Consider the following 26,676-nt stretch of genomic DNA (forward strand, 5'->3'; position numbering starts at 1 on the left):
TATATATATAAAAAACAGGAACTTAGAAGTCGAAGATATTAGTATTTTGGGATGGAAAATAGCTCTGAGTTGTATATCGGTAATCCATATACTGTATGTGCAATATAAATGATTAATAATAATGACCATACTTTTAAATTAAATTTTTCCCCACAACAATAAATTGAAATAAAAAAGTAATTCTTATAAAAATGTAATGTATAATAATGATAAAACTGCAGTGTTTTACAAAGACAGATTACAGAGCACAACTATTAAAACAAATACAACATGCGAGTTTAGAATTTCCCTTCAGAGACGGCATAATTAATTAACCAAATGTTGAATGATCATACTCGGTCTATAAACTCATTCTCACAGATAAGAAGCATAAACTTGCTCCAGAGCACTTGGATAAGCTTAGTTTTGTACTGTAAGGGAAACTGCAATAACCAAATAGAATACTTTTCTATTCTATCTTGCAATAACCAAATAGAATACTTTTCTATTCTATCTTCGTAGTGTATCCAGGTATTTGCTGACAACACATGTTCCACTATGTTTCACTATGAATTTCCTCTTCTTACAAATGATGGGTAAAAAGCACGATGCTTGTTGTACTTTTTAAGACCCAAAAGAAAGCGGGCAGTGTTTGTTCGCCACTTAAAATTTTATGAAATAATAAAGGCATATATGTTCATATTTTGAGTGACTTTTCTATTTTGCGGCATGTATTATTTAAATGTATGCATATTTTGACAGCTTCCACTGTATAAAATCTGATGTCCGGTGACATTCGTAAGTAACATAAAAATACACGATTATAGTCTTTTTGAAATGTTACTGACACAAGAAAAAATACCATGAAATACTTAAGTAAATATGCAGTCATAATCTGTCTCCCAGCTGCAATAAATAATATTATTGAAAAAGTAAAATAAAAATAAATACTGACATACGATTTGGTAACGCAACATTTTATTATTTAACAAAGCCAAATGCAGTATAAACAATTTAACTTTCTCATCATATAACAGAAAACAATATCAAAAAGTCATTCAAAACACGGAAACTAACATCAAGTCAACTGAAAATGAAAGAAGAAGTTAAGCTGAAGTTAATAAGCCCAATATCAGGGTATACATTATTGGACCACAAAAAAATAAATACATGCGATATGAACTGAATGTAGAAAATATTAATATAAACAAAAGCACCATCTACAAAATAACGCAAGAGGTCGTGTAGAAAGAATAAATCCAATTAGATACCGTATAAATTTCTGCTGTACAAGGAGAAAGCTACAGGACAGCCCAAGAAGAACTGAAAAACCAACACCCAACTCCTAATGACAAAACAGGCTAAATGATAGAAATAGAAATGGTGGTGGTGGTGGTGGTGGTGGTGGTGGTGGTGGTGGTGGTGGTGGTGGTGACAACGGCGGTGATGATGACTGATGGTAACTCATTACCTTCAGGGTCAGGTTTTTATGTTCTTAGCAATAAATACAAAATGTGACAGAGAGATGCACCAAGAAATATATGCGGATTTTATCATAAATGTAAATTTGTCGCGAGTTTTTTCCGAAAAATCTTCATTTGTGCGATAAAAACAAAAAAATGGCATTTTTTAAATTACTTCAAAGAAACATAGTATAATAGTTTTTAAAATGTTAGCTGCAAAAAAAAATAGGGAGAAATTATTTGGGAATAATTATATTATTCTCTTTATCTTCTACAGGACCACTGATGTCTTGATTATTGTTGTTATTATTATTACCAACAGCTTTATTTCGCCATGAATGTTGCAAATACAATGAAGTGTATTAAGATTATTGCTAATTAAGAATGTGTACTCCAACAATCGATTAATCCTTATTTGAACGTGTGGGTTTGATTAGCACTGTTAGACATTGTTTTCGTGAATTTCATAGAAGATTCCGGTGGACCGTTGTAACATATAAAAATTCACGCCTAGCGTGGAAGCATTAGTAGTATCTATTTCCAGTGACGGCGGAACAAGGATGTGATGAGAGTTCTGGAGCACTTTTGTCTGTATTTAGTCAGAGCAAATAACCTGTCCATTATAAAATGTTTCATAATGCGCTTTTAAATTTAGGAGAAAAGTTTTCCGGGCTATGAGGCCGTGGTCTGTTGGTTGTGTGACCAAACGTTTCATTCACTGCTGCGGTGAACATCTTCAGGGGTGTAGATTGCTGGTGCAGCTGGTTCTACTGCACGTGCCGATTACTGTGCAGTAGAACCAGCCGCGCCAGCAATCTACACCACTGAAGATGTTCACCGCAGCAGTGAACGAAACGTTTGGTCACACAACCAACAGACCACGGCCTCATAGCCCGGAAAACTTTTCTCCTATTGATGCCGGCCATGAAACCCTACACGCTTTTAAATTTATATCATAACAGAGCTTGGATTTGGATGTTACGAGTTATTGATCTAATAAAGATGTTTGTAACAGTGTCATGTATTTTAGAACTGTTAATGTCGGAAAGAGATATTTCAGCAATCCGTTTTATTTAGTGTGCATTCCAATCTTTGTGATCAAAAGTAACTTCGGAATAATTATGTATTTTTCGTTAAATATGTTTATTATTCTGTAAAGAACTCCAATTTTGATTCTTTTATGTGAGAGCACACTATTCATAAAGTGATACTGCAATGGCTATTTATGTGACACTGATTATATAACATTAAGATACGGTCATACATCGCTACTTTTGCAGCGATGCAGTACAAAAAACTGCGCAACTCTCGTACTGCGACGTGTGAACAATGGTGCAACCCGAAAAGTAGCGGCTGTCGAACCTGCTGCTCGCTACTTTTCCATGCTGCATGCAGCTTAAAAGTAGCGACGTGAGAACAGGGTTCTCAGGGTTGCAGACGCAGCATTTTTGATATCGGTATTGTTGAAACTTTTGCTGCGGTTGCGACCAGTGTTGCCACCCATATGTGCCAATGATACTTTTATTGTTTGGATATACTTTAATGTTAGATGTGATGAAAATAAATTATTTGTAACAGTTATTAAATGCACAACACAGTCTGAGCATATTTGCTGACGATATAATTAATTTTTTTAATTTTCTGTAGCGTAGTTTCAAACAGGAGGGTTGCCAACATTGATTACGTGAATATGCTGTTGGTTATCATTTAAGTATATAGGCGTTTTTAAAAGCTTTATAGTAAACATAATGCCAATTTCTGAATACTAGTTAGGACAGAAAAGGAAATAATAGATAAGTAAGCTTTCGCATGAGTTTATTAATAACGCGAACAAAACCACAAAATGTATATTGAGACGTCAACACGGAGATGGAAACCTGCAGCATGACTGCGGCTGCAAAAGTAGCGCCTTGTGTGTGAACAGACTCGCAACCTCCAGTTGCAACTTTTGCAGCACTCGGGTTGCGTAGTACGAAAAGTAGCGTGCAGTGCGCTACTTTTGGCTTACGTGTGAACACGACACGCAACTTTTGCAGCTGCAGTACAAAAGTTGCGCAGCAAAAGTAGCGACGTGTGACCGTACCTTTAGAGTTTATGACATTACACTGTGAAAAACTTATCACGAAAATTTCACGAAATTACTGTCATATTTTAAATCATAAGTATGATATTTTATTCATTTTCACAAAAAATTTGAAACACTTTCACCGAAAACACCTGGCCCTAACTATCATCATTGCCATTGCCATCATCATCATCATCATCATCATCATCATCATCATCATCGAATAATAGTCTACAGATTTCCCACAATAATGATTATTTACAAAAATATATGTGAACATAATGTGTACTTGGAATGTCACTATATTTATATATACAAAAATACAATTTAAATTTGAAAATTTTTACCTTGGATCACTTCCAATTTAATAAGCTATTTAAAAAAATTAGAAATTTCCAAAATCTTCACCACCACAGCTTCATAATGTTACAAGATTCATTTCTTCTGTGACAATGGTGCATCACCATCCACAGCAGTTAAGAAAGCATGCACCTTCTTGCTCAAGTCTGGACCAACTTTCTTCGTCGTAGCGAGTGGACCCACTCCACGACGGATCTGAAAATATAATTTTTGTAGTTGGTTATTTAATGACGCTGTATCAACTTCTGGGTTATTTAGTGTCCATGGGATTGGGGATAGCGAGGTGATATCTGGCGAGATGAGGTCGAGGATTCGCTGCATATTACCTGACATTCACCTTACGGTTGGGGAAAACCTCGGAAAAAAACCCAATCAGGCAATCGGCCCATGCAAGAATCGAACTCACGCCCAAGTGCAACTCTGGATGGGCAGACAAGTGCCTTAGCTGACTGAGCTATGCCGGTGGCTAAAATACCATTCATATGACATTTCAGTCACAGAAACACGCGTGCACGTATACTCTCCTTCTACTCACTTGTCCCTTCGTCCTCTCTCTCTCTCTCTCTCCTTCCACCCCAACTTTCATTTTTTCTTCTCTCCCTCTTCCTCTGTTCATCTGTTCCTCCACCTCTTCTCCCTTCTCTCTACTCCTTTTCAACCCCTTTATGATTTCAGTTAAATATGCTATTTTACACGAAGACCTAACGTAATTACATAATGCAGATATGTAATGGTTGCAACATAATAGTACATTATGCAACGAGCCTATAATGGTAGTAATTAAGACGCAAGTATGATTGTTTATGAAACGAGCGCAAGCGAGCTTCATAATTTTCATACAAGCGTCTTAATTACCATTATAGGCAAGTTTCATACGACTTTTTATGCTCGACCATATTTCTAACTTGAAAGTATTCAAAATTATGGTTATGTGCGAACTGACCTGAATTGTGAGATGTGCGCAGACGCGAAAGTATTGATTTTTTCAAAGGCCGAATTTCATTGACCTTGGCACAGAATAAGATGAACATTACTCTGGTATAACCTGAAAATTGATTTAGAATTGAAAAACGAGATGACAAATTGAATTTATTTGAATATTATTTACAATTAACTCTAATTATTATAGTAACAGAACATAACCTTCTGCGACAGTATTGGATTTCCAGCCTCCGTGACTTTTCGCTAATTCTCTTTCGATTGCATATCCGAGAATAATCGATACTAGTGGTTTTATAACGGTACAAAGCTGACTTGTCATTGGCTGAACACCTGTAAGCTGACTTGTCATTGGCTGAACACTTGTACTTTAATGAGTAGGTGTACTTTAATGACATGCATTAAAGGACTGCTACCAGGTGTATAATTACTACATTTCGGCATGGTCGAGCATAAACTTTATTTAAACATACCCAATTTATAACATTAGCAAACATATTTCATGTTATTAACATAGAATTTACTATTACATTAAAAAGTCTTCATCATTGCATTCTATAGTGTGTCTCAGTCTAACATAGTCAACCAGTATGGCATATTTTGTATGCACAGCAACGGTACACCTACTGGACACACAGAGTGCTCAGCAGGTTATGTACTCATCCAATTTAACTAAGAACATGTCGTCTTTCGCTACACGTTTTCAGCACCTACTTAACATGTTCTCCAGTACTTTCTCAATTTCCTGTCGAGAAATAGAGGCAATCTCCTAATGGATAATTATGTTTGAAATTTTCTAAGTTATATACATGCTGGGAGAGAAGTCTCTTTACATGTTATTAGTAGGGAGCGGATGTTGATGAAAAGTCAACTTCTTATTTTTCACATTAGAACGATGCCTATTAATATAAAAATCCTTTCTATGTTAATATCAACGTAAAAAATTAATTCCTTATATTGCATTTTTTTGCAGTTTTGAGCTAACACGTCATTTTTATTTATTTTTTTTTTTTTCGGTATTTTTTGGTCATTTTTAATACTTTGAAGAATTTTTAGATCATTTGGAATGCATTTAACTTTCTTCTTTATCAATAGGTCTGTTAAATCTTTTTCTAAGCAAATAAGTCAGTAGTAATTACCTACTGAATAAGTGAATAACAGTGAAGTTTGAGTTTTATAGTTTGAAAGACCATCTCTCATTCCACTGAAGGCTTCACCTCACACAACGGAAGTAAATGACAATAGCTTAGTTTAAGTGAGGGCTTTGACCGCTAGTGTTCTTTTATCGGTACGAAGGTGTCTTTAGAATTTATGTTTGGAAGAGGAGAAACTTGCACCGTGTCCTGGACAGTACGTTGTGTCCCCATGGAAGGAATGGGACAGTATTTTTAACACAAAGATTGCAAGAATGCAAGCTGCACCCACAATTTGTTTTGTCATTCACACTCCTCCATCTGGAAGATCTGGTAACAAAAGTAAAGAACGGAAGGAGAAGGCACTTAAATGGACCACCACCGATTGAAATACATTGTAAAACCCTCATTAAAATCTATAGTTTTCCCTTAAAACTTTCATTTTTTGCATGCCCTTTTCCTTTATCTTAGCCAAATTCCAGGAAGTTGCCTCCTCTCTCCGAGATTTGGAGGGCAGTTATTGAAACAAGGTGACTAATTTTTAAAAAGTTGTGGTGCGAGTTCTTTGAATAGTATTTAAATGTCATTTTCTTTTAATTCTACGACATTTTTCCATTAGTTTAAGGACATTTTAATAATCATTTTAAGTAGATTTTTAGGTCATCAACATCTGCCCCCTAGTTATTAGTATAGTCAATTGTTGAGCAGATTAAATCTTTATTTTTTATTATTATTATTATTATTATTATTATTATTATTATTATTACTATTTTTGTGTTACACAGTATTGAGATACGCATTTCCCAGCATAAGCATGTCACTTCATTTAGATAGTGGAGGAAGGAAAAACGTGATCCACTCCATTTAGTCGAAAGAGTTAAACCATGGCGGATACAAGTGTTTTCAGTGTTGAGGGGCGTTTGGTGGCTTCTGTGTGGGTTCACGAACGTCAAAACACAAAGAAGACATGGCCTCCATGAAGTCCGGATCTCACGATACCAGACAATGCATTCTGGGGCTTAATAAAAGAAAAGGTTCGTAAACAACAATACGTGAACAATCAACTGAAAAACGGAGTTCACTTAGCATTCCACATGATCACCCCTCCTATGCTGCAGCGGATGAACACAAGAACGTGGTGATGCATCAACCTTTGCATTGAACATGGAGGGAAGCACACAGACGTTGTTGATTAATGAACTTTTGCACAATGTTATTCGTAAAATTAAATATACACATGTTTTTTTGTATTCGTAACAATGTTTATCTACATGTCTAACTGTACTATGCTAATAACATGTAAAGGGGCTTCTCACTCACCCTATAGGTTTGTCCTGTACACTTTACTTTATATTTCAATGAATGCAAAGACAAAAATCACGGAGGTCAGACTGGGGGACCAAGGGAGCCACAGATTAACACTAATCACTATATGTCTTGGAACACTTAATTTCTTGTAGGAAAACATTTGTTATATGAGCAGTGGCAGGACCCTGCTGAAAGAATGCGTAACTTTGTTTCATGTCAGTGAAGTCTTTAAAAAAGGGACCGCATAAAATTGGCACTAATTCTTTAAGAAATGGCTCACAATTCTTTCTCCATTCATAGCACTCTGTATACCAACTTTCTCGTCATGTAGGAGAATCTCGTGAATAATGTACAATAGTGGCAAAAAAAACTGGACCGACCCTTGTAGCTGATTTCAGAGCCTTGTTCACTCCAAAGCAAGATAGACTGGTAACTAATCCCCATTTCAGTTTGGTTGATAGGCCTTCCCCTTTACTCACTCTTTACCATCCGTGAAGGGGAAGATGCTACTATACATCTTACTGACTTTCAACTAATTGACTCCAAACACAGTGAAAATTCTTATTACATTGAAAATGTTTACCGGTAATCTATATTTCGAAAGTCTATACTAAGCGTTTGTATTTCATTTTATTGTTGTTTATATCAACTGGCATATTAAGGGGAGAGGGGCAGAGAAGGCCTGACGGCCTTATCTCTACCAGGTTAAATAAATAAATCTAAATCTAAATCTAAATCTAAATCTAAGGGGAGAGGATGGTATTTTTTTTAACTTTTTTCCTATTTGGTGTAAATTATTGATTTTTTGTATGTAGAGAGCCCATAGCTCTGGCAACTCAACCAAATAAAAATATTTTGAAAAAAAAATTATTTGGGGGCCCAAATTTGAAAAAAATATACCCAATGCAGGATTGTACTAAAACCGATATATCTAAACCGTTTTTAAAGATAAATTCAAACAGTTTTTGCAATGTATTTGCAAAAGTATATTCTACAAACTGTCTGTAACAGAATTTTGAGATTAGTCCCTACGTTTATAAAATAAACAATTAAAATTTAGTAACAATTTTCTGACGTCCTTTCTTGCAAACAAACGGACGTATTTTTAAAATGAAATCAATTAACAAAATTCTGTTACAGAGAAAAGTTTCCTTAAAGTCTAAAGAATGTGTGTTCTAAATTTCATGCATGTATCTTTAATAGTTCAGAAATTATATCCATTTTGTCTGGCAATGTAGCAAAAAAATGAAGTTACTGGAAACCGATAAAAGCAGGCGTGTGATTTAAAAATCCATAGCGCAGGAAGTTTAAAAATGACGTCTCAACATCTGATAAGGGCACAAATACCCACAAAATGTTATGCAATGCATTCCACACATATCAAAGGGTATTTTAACGAAAAAAAAAATTTTTGAAAATTTAATTTACCGGAAACAACAATAAAAGTGGGCGAGTGATTTAAAAATTCACAATGCAGGAAGTTTAAAAATGGCAATCCACACATATCACAGAGTATTTTAAAGATTTTTTTTTTTTTTTTAAATTTAGTCATTTTTCATCAAAAATACCATCCTCTCCCCTTAAAGAGCTACTGACAGCAGAAGATAAATGTTTTCTTCACTGCTAGTTGCTACTCTACAGCATACACAATGGGACAATCTGCACTGTGTCGCTCCCCCCCCCCCCCCGCCTTCATAATACAAACTAACATTCCGTAATTTAATTAATTGTTAGTAAAAAATATTGTAAAAACGACATTAAAATATACTCAAACATGTAACTGTCAAACATCCATGTCATTGTATTTTATATTCACTTATGTACTTTATTTAATATTTTATTTTCTTGTGTGTACAACTTGGGGGGTACAGGTATAAAAGGTAACAGCTACCGGTCTGTTACTCACGGACTCAGGACAAGTAGAAGGGGAAAGAAATGCCTTCGCATCCCCTCAACTTGTATGAAATGTCGTTTAAGACTTTCGTGGTTCGAATCCTGCCTGGGAAGGAAACTTTTTTTTTTTTTGTTCCTTATTCAAATTTATTCCCAATACTTTTCGATTGCAGTGACATTTTACTATTTAATTAACTTATTATTCCCAGAACATGAATTTTACCAGCTTCTTTTCTAATGGCTTTCGAAATGGGCTACGTCAGCAGTCGAAACTACAACAATTTCAATAGATTACTCGCTATCTTGTGAATGAAGGGCATGTGTGGCATGCACAGTGGCTCATTTTGGGGATTTTGATTATTCTATTGGTCCAGTTTTTTTTTTGCCACTACTGTAAAATCAGTGCACAAGTAGGAATAACTTTTGAATTCATATAGCCTTAGAGATGGGACCAAGCCTCAACAGAGAAGAAAATAGGATATAGGTCTATTTCTCCATCATGCACATTATTCACAATTCAATCGTAAATTGCAAGCCTTTTCCACAGGATTACTGGCTGTAGCTCATGATCACACTAATTTGTATGGTTTCATTTTCAACAGCTTTGTAGCTCTATGCACGAAAAAAGAGAAATTCCCACTTGTAGAGAAAGTTGCCTAATGCATTTTACAGGAATTTTTCAAGCAGCAGCCAATGTCATTCAATTTTTCTTTCCTCGAAACCATTTTTTCTTTCCTGTGCTTATCTGTAATACTTCCAGTCTCTACGTACTAATTTACAGATTGTTTCAGATGCTTGAACATTCACAACAATAAATCTGTTTTGCTAATATACATTTCACAAAAAGTTTGGAAACACTATTTTTCGAGTTTTACATCCTTTTCTTTCGAGTTTTCTTTAAAATTACTGAATGTAACTAATAAAATAATTTAACATTGTTTGAAAACATGCATTTATTTGATAATTTTTATTCATTAAACTCATAAAATTTCATAAAATAACAAAATGAACAAACTGAATAATTTAATGGAGAAACATCACAATTTAAATTTGATATGAATTGGTCGTGAAACCACACTTTTTAGAGTATCAGTACTTGGTAACACTCCCTCAGGCTTCAAGCAATGCAGCAATACATTTGGGAATTCTGCTAATAAGGTCATCAAGTACCTGTTGATTGAGATGGTTCCACTCTTCAATAGTGGCTGTTGAAGGTCTTGGACAGTCTGTACAGGAGGACTATGTTGTCGAATGGCAACTTTGAGCCTGTCCCAAGCATGCTCTATCGGATTCATATCAGATGAACATGCTGGCCACTCCATTCTCCTGATATGAGCATGCTTGAGGAACTCATCCACACGTCTTACGCAGTGTGCCCTAGCATTATCGTCTCGAAAAATTAATCCACTGCCAAACTGTCTTTGAAATGGCTCAACGGTGGTTTCCAGAACCTGGTTACAATACAATTCTGCCGTCATATTACCCTTGACTGACATGAAGTGTGTACGACGTCCATGCATGATCCTGCCCCAAAACATGACGGAACCTCCACCTTGCTGGTAATGTGGAACTACAAGGTGCAGTCTTGCAACATTACCCGACTCTCTCCAGATGAGAATTTGTTCTGAATCTGGTTTAAAGCAAATCCTGGTTTCATCCGAGAACAGTACACAGTTCCACCAATTGAGATTCCGGTTTGCATGTTCTCTTGCCCATCTCAATCTTACAATTCTGTGTTGTCTGGTCAACGAAGGTGCTCGCCAAGGACATCTAGAATGCAGATTGACTTGATGAAGACGGTTTCTGATGGTTTGTGTGGCTATATTTCTTCCAATAATTGATAGTAGGACCCTTTGAACTTCTGTGGCATTAATTGTAGACCTCCTCCAGGCCAGTAATTCAATGTAGCGATCTTTCTCTGCTGTAGTTACTCGTGGACGACCTTTGCGAGGTTTGTTAGAGACTGATTGAATGTCTTGGTAAAGTCTCCAGGTCTTCAATACACCACTAGGAGAAACTCTTAGACATCGAGCTGTTTCCCGATATGGTAGGTCTTCTACGCACATTGCAATGATGTGCACTTGCATAAGTGGTGGTAGTCGATGTGCCATTACTAGGGTTCGGACTTTGAAAACCTAAAAGTTAGTATTGCAATGTAGTATATAGTGTTAGTTGGGAAGCCGGAGGGAAAAAGACCTTTAGGGAGGCCGAGACGTAGATGGGAAGATAATATTAAAATGGATTTGAGGGAGATGGGATATGATGGTAGAGACTGGATTAATCTTGCTCAGGATAGGGACCAATGGCGGGCTTATGTGAGGGCGGCAATGAACCTCTGGGTTCCTTAAAAGCCAGTAAGTAAGTAAGTATAGTTCAAGCTAAGCAAACACATTCCCTCTATCTCAGGTAGAATCCTCGTTATCACTTGGTACTTTGTTACGCCTGGTGAACATTGACTCCGAAATTTATTCTCAATTTTTCTACAATAAATGTAAACAAAAGAAAGATTACAATATCCTCCCCACAGGTAACAAAATCTGTGGTGCGGTTTACACAAAAAAACAATTCTTTTCATTTGAAATACCATGTGTTGAGCAAAGACTTTTTGAATTCCAAAGAAGTGTAAACCAGACATTTACCTTACATATTCTAACACACAACTAATTATATATATTCACTGTCATTTTTAACTTTCAGGTCCTCAAATTCCGAACCCTAGCCATTAACATATTTAAAATTTTCAACTTTTACAACACTACTCACACTTATGGATAACTTAACTTATTTGCAATATTTGAAGCTTATTGCCCTATTAGTGCCTGTCATTTGTTTTCATTCTCATTGTTGAATCGATAACATCGAAAAGATAACAATAAATTTAAAAACCACAGAGGAATGTTGTTATACATCTTTACCACCATAACACAGGAAATATAAGCGTTTCCAAACTGTTTATGATGTGTGTAGTTCTCAGAGCTTGACGAGTTGGTTCTGTACATATATAAGAATCACATATGAATGCACAATGTTATAAAGAAAACCTAAACTCAGTCATATTACACACTTTTTAAAGAATTACTGTCACATTCTGAATATACACATGCCTTGTTACAACAGTTAAATGACTGAGAACATTCTGCATTCGTGATATGTAATTTGATCTTAATGCACTAGGAACAAACAGATACTGTATCAAGATACCCCACATGAGGCTGAGACACCAATATATATTACTAAGAGACACAATAATGTATAATATGTACTCACTGGTATAGATTCCAATAAGAGTTCTGCTTCCTTCTGACTTCCACAATTTTCATAAGCCTATAAAAACAAAAGTTTATCACATTACCAAAAAACCCAATTCGGATAATTCTTAAACTAATCCCTTTGAAACAGTCTGTGAAAAGACGACTTTACAGTCTGAGATGTAGTGTATACAGTTTTTCCTCGAATACCCTGCGTCCTCAAATAAGCAGCGCACCTCACTTTTGAAAGGCGTAAAAAATAAAATAAAAATAAATTACAGAACTAGAACTTTCAACAAATTTATTCACGACAAATTAAAAACAATTAAACATAAATACTTCAGTTAACAATTAATTTTATCCTAGAACAGGACGCATCTGAAACCCACCCTATGTGTATGCACTGCATGTCAGTTGTCTTGCTTAATCAACTGCAACATTAATAGCACATGTCAGTAAATTAACTAACTACCTTCATTTTGTATGAAACTTTCTCATTCTGTGCTTTCTTTCCTCATTGCATTCGTCTACAATCGTCCTCTGTTCCATCCAGCTGATTTTAGGTGCTACACTTTTTGAAGGTTTTTTCAACAAGAAGGAGCAATATACATGCCCATACACAACAAATCCGTTTAAAAATTGAAATACCCATGTGGAAAAATAATGGCATGCGCTACCACCTTAGGAGTTGTGCAGGAGAAAAATCGGGCAATGTTGTGAATTTCATTTCGAGTAAGCCGCATACCCATATTTTTTACTTGGATATTTCGGAAAAAAAAGTGCACTGGGTATTTGAGAAAATATGGTATTTAGGGTACAATAGGTGTATTTCCACCTTCACTCTTTATCAATTACATGTAACTTCCTACCTAACATTTCTGATGTTTGGTATTACATTTGCAGTCACTTCAATCCTAACAGAAGAAGGAGACAAGAAATAATGCAAATGTCAATTCTTCAATAGCCTACACATTTTAAACCACACTTTGTCCTGTATGGTCTAGTGATTAATATAATTCAATCTAAATCCAATGTAAACAAGTTATACCCGGCTAAAGGATAAACACTTATGGATTTTTGGTATAAAAATTCATAAATCAGTCTTCCAACAGGTGAGGAAGTAAAGGTGTCGATCACAAGTAACACATTCCTTCACATCTTCCTTTGTTCATGAATAAAGATGAAGAAAGGTGTAATTCTTTATTCAGACCACTAATATGCTGTTCTCAACTCTTGGTAACATGTCACCCACATCAATAACGATTATGATGATCTTTAACGGAGAAGAATGAGAACATGCAATTAGAAAACCTTGCTACTCCACAGGCATATGTGTGTAATAACCTCATTGACAATAGTATCTGATATCTTAGAATAGGGTGAGGTTGTATGGACGTTATTATAAAACATATCAGCCCCTGATAACGAATTTCTTTTTCCTTTAAAATTCTGTTAAGTGTTATGTAATGAGAGAGTTTGGAGTTATAAAGAGGTGAAAGAGAGATCATTATTATTTCAAGTTATAAATGATATCGATTGAGAATTGAAAAAGCGATCATGTTGACTCCTGAACAGCAAGTGAAGCTAGTACTGCTGTGTGAGGACAACTACGGAACAACAAAGGAAGATGCAGGCGAGTTCCATGTAATCATCCAGACATTCCAAAACCATCACACCCAGTGGCGTAGCCAGACTAATTATTTTGGGTGGGCCAGATATGCAGGGTTTAGAAAGTACCTGACCCATCTCCTGAAAACGCCACTGCCATCAACTCTCTTGAAACTCATTCTCGGAAGTCATATTTAATAACATGCAAAATTATGATAAACAATCATGCAAGGCATATCTATACAAACTCTTCATAAGGTGAAGCTGGAGCAGTCGAGATTTCCTAGTAACGAATCTGTTGATCACTGATGATGAGTCCTTCAACAAATCCCAACTTTTTTCCCTCATGATGGATAAAATTGCTAGATTACAAAGCCTTGTGTTTGACATGGTTGTCCTGGTGTAAGTTTTTATTTGTCGTAAAGCAGAAAAAGTCCTTTCTGTGGATGCAGCACTGGAATGAAATTCTTCGAATTTTTCTTCATTTCGGAGCTTTGAAAAGCTATCTATCGTTGCCTTAATGAGGAGCGAACATTTACTAATATCCATTTTTGGAGATTTTAGTGCTTCCAATAATGACAATAATGAGCAAGAATATCGTCTGAACATACCAAATAAAATAAGGTGTCAAATTTTTCTAGCTGATGTAACAATCCAGTAGCTTCCACAACTTCCTTCTTTTCATCACTGCCAGATAAATTTTTAGACCCAATCTAATACAGTTAAATGAACGCATTTTTTACTTCTTATCTTAATTCTATCGATTGTAACTATTACTCTGGATACAAGGCTTATTTTTAATGTTGAGTGTTTTCCCTAAAAAGAAACGCAAAAATTCGCAAATTTTTTGGGTGGGCCTGGGCCTGGGCCCATCTGGCCCACCCGCTGGCTACGTCACTGATCACACCAAAGTGTAAGCAGTGTATTATAAAAATTAAAAATGTTTAGTGTCTTCAACATGGAACGAAGTGGATATCCTAAATCAGTTAACGATGAACAACATTCAGTAGACTACCAAGATGTCGCAGCATTGTTCATTGTTAACATGAGGCCCACTTTGAAATTCGTGGAAATTCGAAGCTGCCCATGCTTTCTTCTACCAATCTTGTGCCCTTTAGTGACACTGTTACTATTTCACAAACAGTGAAACATTTTGTTACATGCCATGTTGTAATTGAACAAATCATGGAACAATTTATCTTCATAATTTGAGGGCATGGTTTATTCTTTAGGAGCAAGCAGTCCAAAAATATATATATATATGTATATATATATATATATAGGCCTATATCCGGCTTCACAGCGAGAAGGGTCACCTTCCGGATCCTAGTTGCCATCTTCTTCTGTTCTCCCAATCACCGTCTTGTAACTCTCTCTGTGACATAGCATTTTTAACTCCAATCCATGTATCTCGTGGTCGCCCTCTTCTTCTTCTCCCATTTGGAACCCATTTCAAGATAGTTTTCGGCAGTCTTTCGTTTTCCATCCGCTGAACATGTCTGTACCAAATTAATTATCTTCTTTGTATTTCTTCGATGACTGTTTTTTCTTTATGCATAAGTCTTCTAATATCTTCGTTCTTGACCCTATCTAGTCTTGACTTCATGGCTGATCTTCTCAAGGAATCCATTTCAGTAGATAGAAGCTTATTTTTCATATGCTCAGATATCTGCCAAACTTCACATCCATAGAGTAATGTGCTTTTAACTATGGATTCATATATCATCATTTTTGTTTTTTTCCTAATATTCTCTTGCCATAGAATAGAATTTAGTGTTCCTGTAACTTTCCTGGCGTTAATTATTCCTGAATTTCTCATATTGTCATATCTTCCTGTATTATCAAATTTTGCTCCTAAATATGTGAATTCATTACATGATTTTATTGTTATATTATTACTCAAATTCAAATTTTTACTTATACCCCCTATACACAAGCGGCCGGGTAGCTCAGTTGGTAGAGCAGCTGGCTACGGACTGGAAGGTCCGGGGTTCGATCCCAGGTGGTGACAGGATTTTTTCTCGTTGCCAAACTTTCAGAACGGCCCCGAGGTTCACTCAGCCTCCTATAAAACTGAGTACCGGGTCTTTCCCGGGTCAGAGCGTGGTGCCGACCACACCACCTCATTCTAGTGCCGAGGTCATGGAAAGCATGGGGCTCTACCTCCATGCCCCCCAAATGCCTTCATGGCATGTTACGGGGATACCTTTACCTTTACCCCCTATACACAAATATTCAGTTTTTTCCCAGTTTATTGTCAAACCCCATTTTCTGTATTCCTCGTGTAATTTTCTCATCATGTATTCTATATCTTCCTCCTCTTGGGCGATTACCACCTGATCATCAGCATAGGGAGTGTAAACAACATTTTATCATCCTCAACAGGTAACTTTCGTAAAATAATCACATATTTTTTAAGCACTGGAAGAGCAAAGTAAGCCGATTTCATAAAATTTTCTAGATTGGAGTTTGAGTCAGCTTTGGCTATAAGCAGCTAAGATTTTTTACAAATAATGTTACGTTCCTGAAGAATGTGTGTTATAAATTTGAGTACTATAAAGATGACTAACAGTGAAGTTCATTTTTTTGTCAAAATTTTACTAAATTGACTTGTTCTCCCCATATAGTCTCCAAATGCTATTTCAGATATTATTAAATGTCATTTAAGTTACATGTTTTTCTCACATCCGTTTTTTCCATCACACCCCATAAAAACGTATAAGTGAAGTTTTACTGTATAACACTGCGTAACAAATTTTAACTTTTTTTTGTGCTGGGCATGTAATACATGTTTTCTATATGATTTGAGCCTCCTGAATACGAATATGACAATAAAAAATGGTTGTTTGTTACGGTTTTTGAAAAATTTTCGAATTTATATCTATTCAAAATACTGGTTTATATAACGACAATAAGGTTAAATATTCAGTGTTCACAAGATTGCAGCTTTCTTTTCCTGCATTTTATTTTACACTGGACATCAGGTACATCACGAGTTAAAGTCCAACAATAGACTGCTTAGTATATTGGTACTCCACTGTCCTTGGTATCTTTTTTCCATAGTTGAAATTTCTTGATGAAAGTGCTCATCATGCTCATCACTAAAATCGCCACAATTCTCGTGGAAAAAGTCAAGATGGAAGTGAAGGAATTGAATTTTCAGTGACTTTTACAACCCATAGTTTCATAAGCCAACAGTAAATTTTGCACTAGTTCTTCATAGTTCTTATTTCTACAGTCACTCAGAAAATTTAATACAACGTCCTTGAATGCAATCGAGGCGGCTCTCTCTTTTCCTTCCAACAAAGATTCGAAGTGATTGTCCTTCATTATTTCTCTAATATTTTTGAATCAGTAATAGCAGGAAATTTTTCCTCGATATGTTTAAGTGCTTCAGTTTTATGATTCATCCCTTTAACAAAATTCTTCATTAACATAACTTAATGTGTAAAGGGAGTAAAATTACTTTACTTTAAGGTACAAGGGGTTAATGTATAATATTTTTTTCCCTGGCTCTAGTGATTGTCGTTTTATTTTATAATGCTTATCTCGAGCGTGAATGTCCCATTCGCCCAGAAAGCAGCAAAATGTTGTGTAGCCTAATTGCATTCCAAGAAGCAATGCTAAACCTTCAAATCCGCACATATAAACCATTCGTACTTTGAATATTATCATTAAAGCACACTTTAAAGAAATACACATCTTACACAGAATAATAACACTATGGAAATCTCCTGGCAAACTGAAGCGATTTCATACAGCAAACCTGTTTTTCCTCCTCCATATGGAACCGAAAAGGGCAATAAAACAATTTCCGCTTCTAGAAGTGGTTTTGACAGGATGGCCTATTGCAAAATATAAACTACAGTAATGTGAAGCTCACTTACTTACTTACTTACAAATGGCTTTTAAGGAACCCGAAGGTTCATTGCCGCCCTCACATAAGCCCGCCATCAGTCCCTAACCAGTGCAAGATTAATCCAGTCTCTATCATCATATCCCACCTCCCTCAAATCCATTTTAATATTATCCTCCCACCTACGTCTCGGCCTCCCCAAAGGTCTTTTTCCCTCCGGTCTCCCAACTAACACTCTATATGCATTTCTGGATTCGCCCATAAGTGCTAATGCCCTGCCCATCTCAAACGTCTGGATTTAATGTTCCTAATTATGTCAGGTGAAGAATACAATGCGTGCAGTTCACAGTGAAAGAAATACACATCTCAAGTAAAATCAGGTAAACTCAAGCAAATTCATACCATGAACCTGTTTCATCCCCTCCAAATAGAGTCGTAAAAGGACAATAAAATAATTTCCTTTTCTACAAGTGCTTCTAACATGATGGCCTACTTATGCTAATATTGTTTTCATATAATGGGACTTCAAATTTGTAAAACAAAATAGTTACACACGAAATATGGTGATTTTTTAAATTAAATGCATAGAAAATTAATTATATTGTGCATCTCGAAAACCCGAACTGATGGATCATTTTGCTTGTTATTTTTAAATTCAGAAGGTCGAAATTAGTAAGAATTTGTCAGTTTTATGTCTGGCGCAAAATGACTGTCGACCAGTGTAATCAACCCAGTCAGACTAACTTACAACAAGACTTATACAAATAAAAAATCGCACCTCAAGCAGAGCAGAAGGAGAGCGATAAACTGCAGTAATCGCCTGTGCTGTTTCCATGCCAACTCTGTTAAACTGACTCAACTGCTGCTGCCAGAGTCTAAGGAGGCCATTGCCATTCTTATCCACTCGAACACAGTCACGAGAATCTCCAGCTGCATACCAACTAAATTTATCTTGTTCTCTCTTTTGTTTCTCAAGTCTGTAAACAATGAAATCACAATCATTTTACTATAGCATGAACATAAATAGGGTCACTCGAAAGAAGAAAAAAAAAAAGTATGATCACTTATCAATGCAACAATATTTCTTCTTCGGTTAACAAAATGTAAAGTTAATTTCTCAGCCAGAAAAAAATTACAAGCTCACTTCGAAATATTCATTAATAATCTTCCTTGTAGGCCTACGTAATCGTGAAAACTTTGTAATTAATTCAACAGTTCATAGCATAAATACACGTCAAAAAATTACTTCTGAGAAAAAGGTGTTTGATAGTTCTTGACGAAACTGAATGCTCAAAATATTATTTTTAGTAAGTTGTTTCTCTTTACGTGTATTTGATTTTCAAATTCTAAGTTTACACACATATACTATGTACACGTATATTGTATACACTTTTTTTCTCAGAAGTAATATTTTTGACTTAATGTGTTCTGCTTGTAAATCGACGACATGTACAACTGTACAGTTTCCACTACCACTAAGAGGAAACTAATATTTCTAATACAAGAGTATCTTTTGCACAGAATGACATTCTGTGTTTATTAGAGGGGAATAAAATTTCTTCAGGAAGAAGATTTGTTATTAAGTATTGAATATATGCTACAAATGGGAAAATGGTGTAACGTACATTAAGTCATTCTAGGGAATGCCTCAATTCCTATGAAGCCTCTAGCATTGCCTTGAGAAAAATCTTTTCTCACATTATAATTGCCGATAATACGCTATAAGCTATCAAATAACAAATACTGTACAGTGGAAAGTCAATTTTGGGTTTCTCGATTTAAGATTCACCCACATTTTGCGTTCTTATTTGGCAGTCCCAGCAGAAGTTCCATATACACAATGCTTTTTTTATTCCAATTTAATGTTTCTCGATTTAGTTTTTACCCATATTTAAGAAACAAATTTTTTGTCCTAACAAGGCAAACTAGCTTCGATTGTGTCTTTTTCCAGCCCTAAATGCTTATATCCTTGTTTAAGATCGTTTCAGTAACAGTTCCCATCCATCTATTTACCTGCCACATGTACCCATGCAAGATACCTGATACCACACACTAGTCAGAAACCATGTGTTTATCATGTGCTGCAGCGCGTGAGAATCAGTTCACAACAAAATATCGCATTAAGATTGAAAGTGGACAATTTTAAGGCTTCTAATGGATGGCTACTTCGCTTTAAGTAGTGACATGACATCACATACAATGTGTGTGGTGAAAGTGCAAGTGTTCCAGATGAGTCGATGGTTCACTGGAAAGATGACGTGCTTCCATGTCTCATTGAAGGCTATGATGCCAAAGATATCTTTAATGCCGATGAGACGGGACTCTTCTACTCCCTGACAGGGTGTGAAGAAAAGTAAGGAGAGGCTACTATTCTCTGTACAAATGTAGATGGTTCTGAGAAGTTAAAACCCTTGGTAATTGGCAAATATGAAAAACCAAGATGTTTTAAAAATATTCACACACTGCCATGCAGTTATAAGAACAAGATTGCCTGGACTGCAAAGCAGACATCAATTCTTGATTTCTTCAAGAAGTGACAGGTAAACTTAATGCAACCAACCAGTGAATTTAATGTCGTGAAGCTCTTTAAAGTATTAATTTTTGTTCTTTTAGTTGAGGTTAGACCATAAAAATTAGTTTTTAAATATGTTCATATGTTTCTTTTTCAATTTTGATAAAAACCTCCATTTTGGGTTTTTCTCGATTCTGGGTATAATTTGTCTGGTCCCCTGAAAAACCCAGAATCGAAGTTTCACTGTAGTTAGTAATGTTTGCCACAGTTCCTTAAGTATGATATTAGAAATAAGGGAGATGGCTGTAACATTATTATAGGTGTAAGGTATTGCTGCAAGCTGCCTGTATGTACGGCATGATTATTATGATATCACTTGTACTAATATGGAAAATAAGGTGTTATACACAATTTTGCAGAACAGAAAGATACAACTACATACTTTACAATAACTTTCAGTTGTAATTTGTAATGTATACATTGGTGGAATAGGGTTATGCTCATCTTGGCCAATCTGGAATCTTGAATATATTATTACTCCATTGTTTCTGCTATATACATGAAGCCAAAATTATTGCCATTATTTTTAAAGAAAATTGTTTAACTGAAATTTAATTGTATGGTATGAATTATTAATTAATTGAGATAATTCGTAATATAGTGCTTGTATCGGAAAATGTAGCTAGAATGAAAATTTAATACACATTAAATCTTTGTAGTTAAGAAATTCATTTACACTAAAAAATTTTCATGCGATTCTGTATCTGAATAATTAATTACTTGTCAAATTTGTGAAACTTTAATTCCTTTCTTTGCTAGTAATTCTATAAGCAATCATATAAATTTTGCAGCTGGCACTGATGTCTGAGTCACCTAGTATGGCACAAAATGAGATAATAAATTATTAATGTTTTTTAATCGATTATTTAACAACGCTTCATCAAATGCGCGGTAATCTAGCATCAAAGGAATTAGTGACAGTAAGAATAAATTTTGGTAAGATGAGGGATTGTTTGATATTCTCTTTATAGTTAAGAAATCCTCAAAGAAGCCCAACAAGATAAACAGCTCAAGAGAGAAGAAAACCCATGCCTAAGTGCAGCTCACTGTTTCTCAGCCAGGCCGGTGACGATGTTTTCTTAGCACTAATATAAATTAACAATTCTTAAGCTATAATCAGAAAAGATACATTTCCTCCATCACTGACAGATTGCTTCAAAGACATGCAGACCTTTGAAATGTTACAACAGTTCTACTCCTGAATCAAGGTTTGAACTCATTAGCTTCAAATCAGCAGCAAACTTCAATCATTATGTCTAAAATAGGCAAGAACATTTGCTTGCACTATGAAACGCAAATAGACTCATTCAAATCCATGTCTTTCAGTGGCAATCCAATCACAAACAGAGTAATGATAAGAATAGGGAAATGTAGTTATTGTAAGAGCACTTAACTCTCGTTGTCAACAATGAAGTTTCAAATGCATAAGAACAGGGGAAGTCAATATCTCTAAATACATCACGTTGATGGCTCCAAGTTTGGAGTTACAATGCAGTGGCAACATGGAATCACTTCTACAAAGCTAACTTCTCTACTCGGTATAATGTACAACAAGCTGAAAATAAGGAATAAATTATGATTAAGAAGAGATCTTTCCTCAGTACTAAAGTTTCTCTATAAATGAATACAATGAAGATACAAAGAATAAATAATCAATTACAGTACAATCAATTCAGCGCGCACGCGCACACGCACACACACACACACACATACATACATACAGAGTAGCATTCCTCGTATCGAGCAACTGTGGGACAAAGCCAGTGCCGGATAACTATTTTGCCAGATAATTGGAAAATACCTTTAATAGGATATGTAAAGACACATTGTACTGCACAAACATTTTTTTCCATGTTGAAATTTAGTGATTTTCATATAGATGTTTAAAAATAAAGTTTTGAAATAGGACAATGTTTATTTTTAGTACTGAATATGGTAATGTACATTAATCAGTTCATAATTATTGTAATACAGTAATACATAATAACGTAAAAAATACTAAAAGTTTTCATAACTTTATGACAATTTTAAATGGCGGTCATGTGAGTCATGTGACGTGAAGAACAGTGTAGCCAAACATCGCAGATATGAAGACGATGAAGGAACGCTTGATGATTTAAGCGTAAGAATATTTCGCTTGTGTTTTGCGGAATCCATTGTACAACAGCAGCACTTAGTGGTAATAGCCATGATACTATCACTCGAATGAAATTTTTGCGCACTCTAGGGACAGAGAATTTCACACTTTCCTATTTAGATTCATCCAACACCCCTTCGAAACAGGCGAGTTCAAGTGGTAAATTTAAAGATATCGTCTCTGCATATTGTAAGGTTCAAGTGACAGCTTACTAATGCTACCTGATATACTCCAGGGACATAATGGATTTTTTGTCTATGTTTTCACGCGTGAACAAAGTAAAGAGTAAACACGATATGCGACATGTGCGATCTACGAAAACTACTCACATCTTCGTCCGAATCTTCCCTTTCACATGAATGACTATTTTTTTTTGACCTAGCCAAAAGTGTCGTTGTTTTGGTACTGCTGGTTATTTAGATGCTGGATACAAGGGATTTTACTGAATACAGTTTATGGTTTTTCGCATTAACAATAAATACGAAATATCTCCATTACAAAAATGCTGTTTAGTATTTCCATTTTTCATGAGTTCTAGATCGATAACTTAGTACTTTTGAATTTGCGACAAACTGCGAAAAGTATCTAAAAAACGCGATATGATTTTGTTTTTTATGAAATAAATAATGTTATAAATTTTAAAATCATAAATGCAACAAAATGCTAAAATTACAATTCAAAATGCTAAAATTTAGATTACAAATGCTAAAAACTACGAACTCTAAAAGTATCATACAAAATAAATTAGAAGCACTAAAATTAAAATAATACTAATATATTTTATACATCACTTACTTGAAAGGCTTCTCAGCAATAGCTTTCGTAAATTGCCTGACATACAATCCAAGTTCCTGAGGCTTCTCTAATTGCCTATGTGCACAATTCGCAAACAAATAAATTTCTGTCAATGCGGTTTCCCAATCACCTATTGAAACTGCAGGTGCATTTTCATAACGAGCATCCTTCTTGCTAGTCTTTGGCTTTCCATCTTTCCCCAACACTTTTTCTCTCACATCCCGACTCTTGCATAACTTCTGATACCTGAAAATGAATTAATTCATTCTCAGCTGCGAAACTAAATTTTAATTATGGCGTACCATTTGGGTGTTCCGGATGTGATTCATTGTTAGTTTCCAACATTACAGAACTTTCATAGACATAAGATTACTCATCAGCTAAGGAGATTCGTTTATTTTAAGTTCATTATGCCTGGCCAGAATTGACAACTGAATAAAAGTACTTTCACACCAAAAGTCCCTATTTTGTTGAAACCAAAATCATGTGATCAAATAAAATCACAGCATAATTAGCAATAGTAATAATTGGCAAAATTAATTACAATGCTTTTCACGCGACTTAGTTCATACAGCTCATGTTATTCATGGCTATAATATTTTGTCTGGGCGCAAGTAATATTTAACTTATAACTAACAGCGACTGAATCTTAACATTACAATTAGATAACACTGCTTAAGCACAAATTTCTCGTGTTATTCTGGGAGGCTAAAAAAAGACGCAATCTCCATGAACTAAGTCGCATGAAAAAGGGTACAGTCGTTTTATAAACTGAAATAAAATTCAAGATGAAAGAATTTTTCTCTGTTTCACCCATTCTTCACCATATGGTAATGCAGAATTCCTGCACAGAAATATCATGTGTACTTCGGTACATCATAGTAATAGTAATAAAAATAATAGAATAGTAATAGTAATAATAATAAAATTCAAGAATTAAATATGCAAAACTTTTGATATGACAACTTGTCCTCAAGAACCTGCCATTGGAAACTAATAGATAACTTATCTCTGGAAATGTAACCATTATGTATTTCTCGAACACTGAAAACTAAAATAACACTTGATTGAAACATTTAAAACTAAAACCATTATAAATTTCTCAAATTATATGTAAATTGTTGTTATGAATTTCAGATTAGATACTGGTGATAACATACAATATGCAAAAAAATAAATAAATAAATAACACGTCTTCTCATTACAGCTCGATTCAGCATTAATGGCCCCTGTCCTTGGTTGTTTGTCTAGTGAGCGAGCTGTGTGTTGCGTCATAAGAAAGAAATTTAATCACAAATGTGTATAGAAGGGGAAGAGGAAAGAGGAAGAATGAAAATAATATCTATGCTCGAAGCTGAGGGACACTCATGTCAAGAAAATGTAAGCCATCATGACATTGTTTAGTCAACAGACATAGTGGTTAGTAATGGGACGTGTGGAAGAATATTGTGTTTCAAGACAGAGTGTACCGCGACATGATAAGAAGGAAGTGTCAGGTGTTATTACAGCGTGGCCTGACCTGTGTGACCCTGCCAGTAGTGTTGAGTAACTCGCTTTTAGTCTGTCTATTTATTTTTTGCAGGGGCCAAAATCCCTGAATCAAGCTGTACAAATTTTCTTTCATGCATTTAAAATAATCACTTTCAAATAAAATCTGTCAACTAATTCATGACTACAATTTTACAAAACTTTCATTTGCAAAGTCATAACACCTCCACTTTCAGAGTTCTCCATCTGCTCCACTCCTTCTATCAGAGCTCTAAACACTAGCAACGCAGAGTGCCATTATCAGCAGCTGATATTCTTCCCACTTCTGCCTTAACCTTCATCCACAACCTCATACAACAAACTTAAGGCCTTGTATACGATGCTGTGAGTAAATCTACCTATCATACTAAAAACCAAACATTTTTGGGAATATATGGTCTACAACAGGTGAGCCATCCTACCTCAGCCATGTACAATGAGGGACATAATAGTTGAGCAGCTCGAGTATTTTTTAAGTCAAAGAATGTCACATTGCACATGCTCTGAGTCGAAACTTTTGGTTCATATAATGACGAGATATTCGCTTCGCTTTTCTGTTTAAGTATTACAGTCTATGCTGAGAAGGAATTAAAATTGTAGCCTCTTACGAACCAAGCTACAGATTTTAAAACATTTTCGCCCACTCGACAATTATGTCCCTTACTGTACAGCCAGACAAGTACAAGATAAGCCCCAGGGCTGGAACCTCAACCCTTCCTTACATCAGTATTGTGGAACCCTGTACTACCACCAAGACTTCACCCCAACCTATTTTTAACTATTGCAGATGATAGATGAAATGAAGGGAAAGTGGAGTGTGTTGGTGGAATGATAGAGGGAAATGGGAGTACCCCGAGAAAAACTCTGCAGTCTACTTTCTCCTCCGCAAATTCCATCACGACCTGGCTGGGGATCGAACCCAGCGCACTTGGATGGAAAATCTACAAGCTAACACTTAAATCATAGATGTAGTATCATAAACATGTCATGTGATGTATCATTTTAGTATTTAATATATTTCTACAAGTGAACTGTTTCCACAATAAAATTATAGCAACAATTTTTTTTATTTGAAGGGTTCGGGAGTAAAACATGGTAAGTGGCGTTTTAGTGTTTTGAAATTATTAGATAGGTAAACATTTACACATACAACAGTTTGTATAGTTATCAGGAAAGTAAAAATTTGTATACTTCTGCCATCTGTTGAGATGTTGGAAAAATAACTACTGCATTAGACGCAAAATGTAAGATAACATATTGTATGCTACATATCTCATTTTTTAACAAACTGTCAGTTACCATGTTTTGTGCCCGAGCCCCTCAATTTATTTCGGTACGTAATTATTTTTCTCACAATCCCCTGTATTCATTGAAGTTTCACAAGTCGTAGCAGGCTAAATTTTGACACACTGTCCCTTCCAAAATTGGTATTTTACCGTTAGTTAAATTTTGGTTGCAATTTTAACACTGTATTTAAATGTGTTCTTTTCTTCTTGAACAACATTTCTGGGCATACTGGAAATTTCAAATAAAACCTAAGTGTACTTCAGACACGTTTGAACCCAACACAAAACGTTTCACTATTTCTACAATAAAGCAAACAGCGTCATTAAAGGACACATTATTGAAAGCATAGGTAGCTTCAAATTTTCACTTTTTTCGAAGTGGACAACATCTTAATAATGAACTCGTACTGAATTTTCGTGTTCTTACATTTTCACGGCAAACCTAATTTCGAAAGCAATTGATTTAGAACATATAAATGGCTTTCGTATCTCCAAAAATACGATGAT

At 35.3% G+C, this 26,676-nt stretch overlaps 1 protein-coding gene across 3 annotated transcripts in view; it reads right to left on the reverse strand.

The window, feature by feature from the left end:
* Positions 1-2,249: 2,249 nt before the first annotated feature.
* Positions 2,250-26,676, reverse strand: part of mms4 (Methyl methanesulfonate sensitivity 4) — a 64,029-nt gene continuing 39,602 nt past the window's right edge. The window contains exons 7-10 of one of the 3 annotated variants that reach the window (XM_069830837.1): positions 23,357-23,602; positions 18,631-18,829; positions 12,408-12,464; positions 2,250-4,062 (exon numbers count right to left, since the gene is read on the reverse strand). In XM_069830837.1, coding sequence (XP_069686938.1) covers positions 3,943-4,062; positions 12,408-12,464; positions 18,631-18,829; positions 23,357-23,602 — 622 coding nt within the window. In that variant the 3' untranslated portion in view covers positions 2,250-3,942. The remainder of the gene's footprint in view (positions 4,063-12,407; positions 12,465-18,630; positions 18,830-23,356; positions 23,603-26,676) is intronic. The other 2 variants (XM_069830839.1, XM_069830838.1) reach the window with 2 other exon arrangements.

The sequence above is a fragment of the Periplaneta americana genome, chromosome 7 (assembly GCF_040183065.1).
Source record: "Periplaneta americana isolate PAMFEO1 chromosome 7, P.americana_PAMFEO1_priV1, whole genome shotgun sequence".
Classification (NCBI taxonomy): domain Eukaryota; kingdom Metazoa; phylum Arthropoda; class Insecta; order Blattodea; family Blattidae; genus Periplaneta; species Periplaneta americana.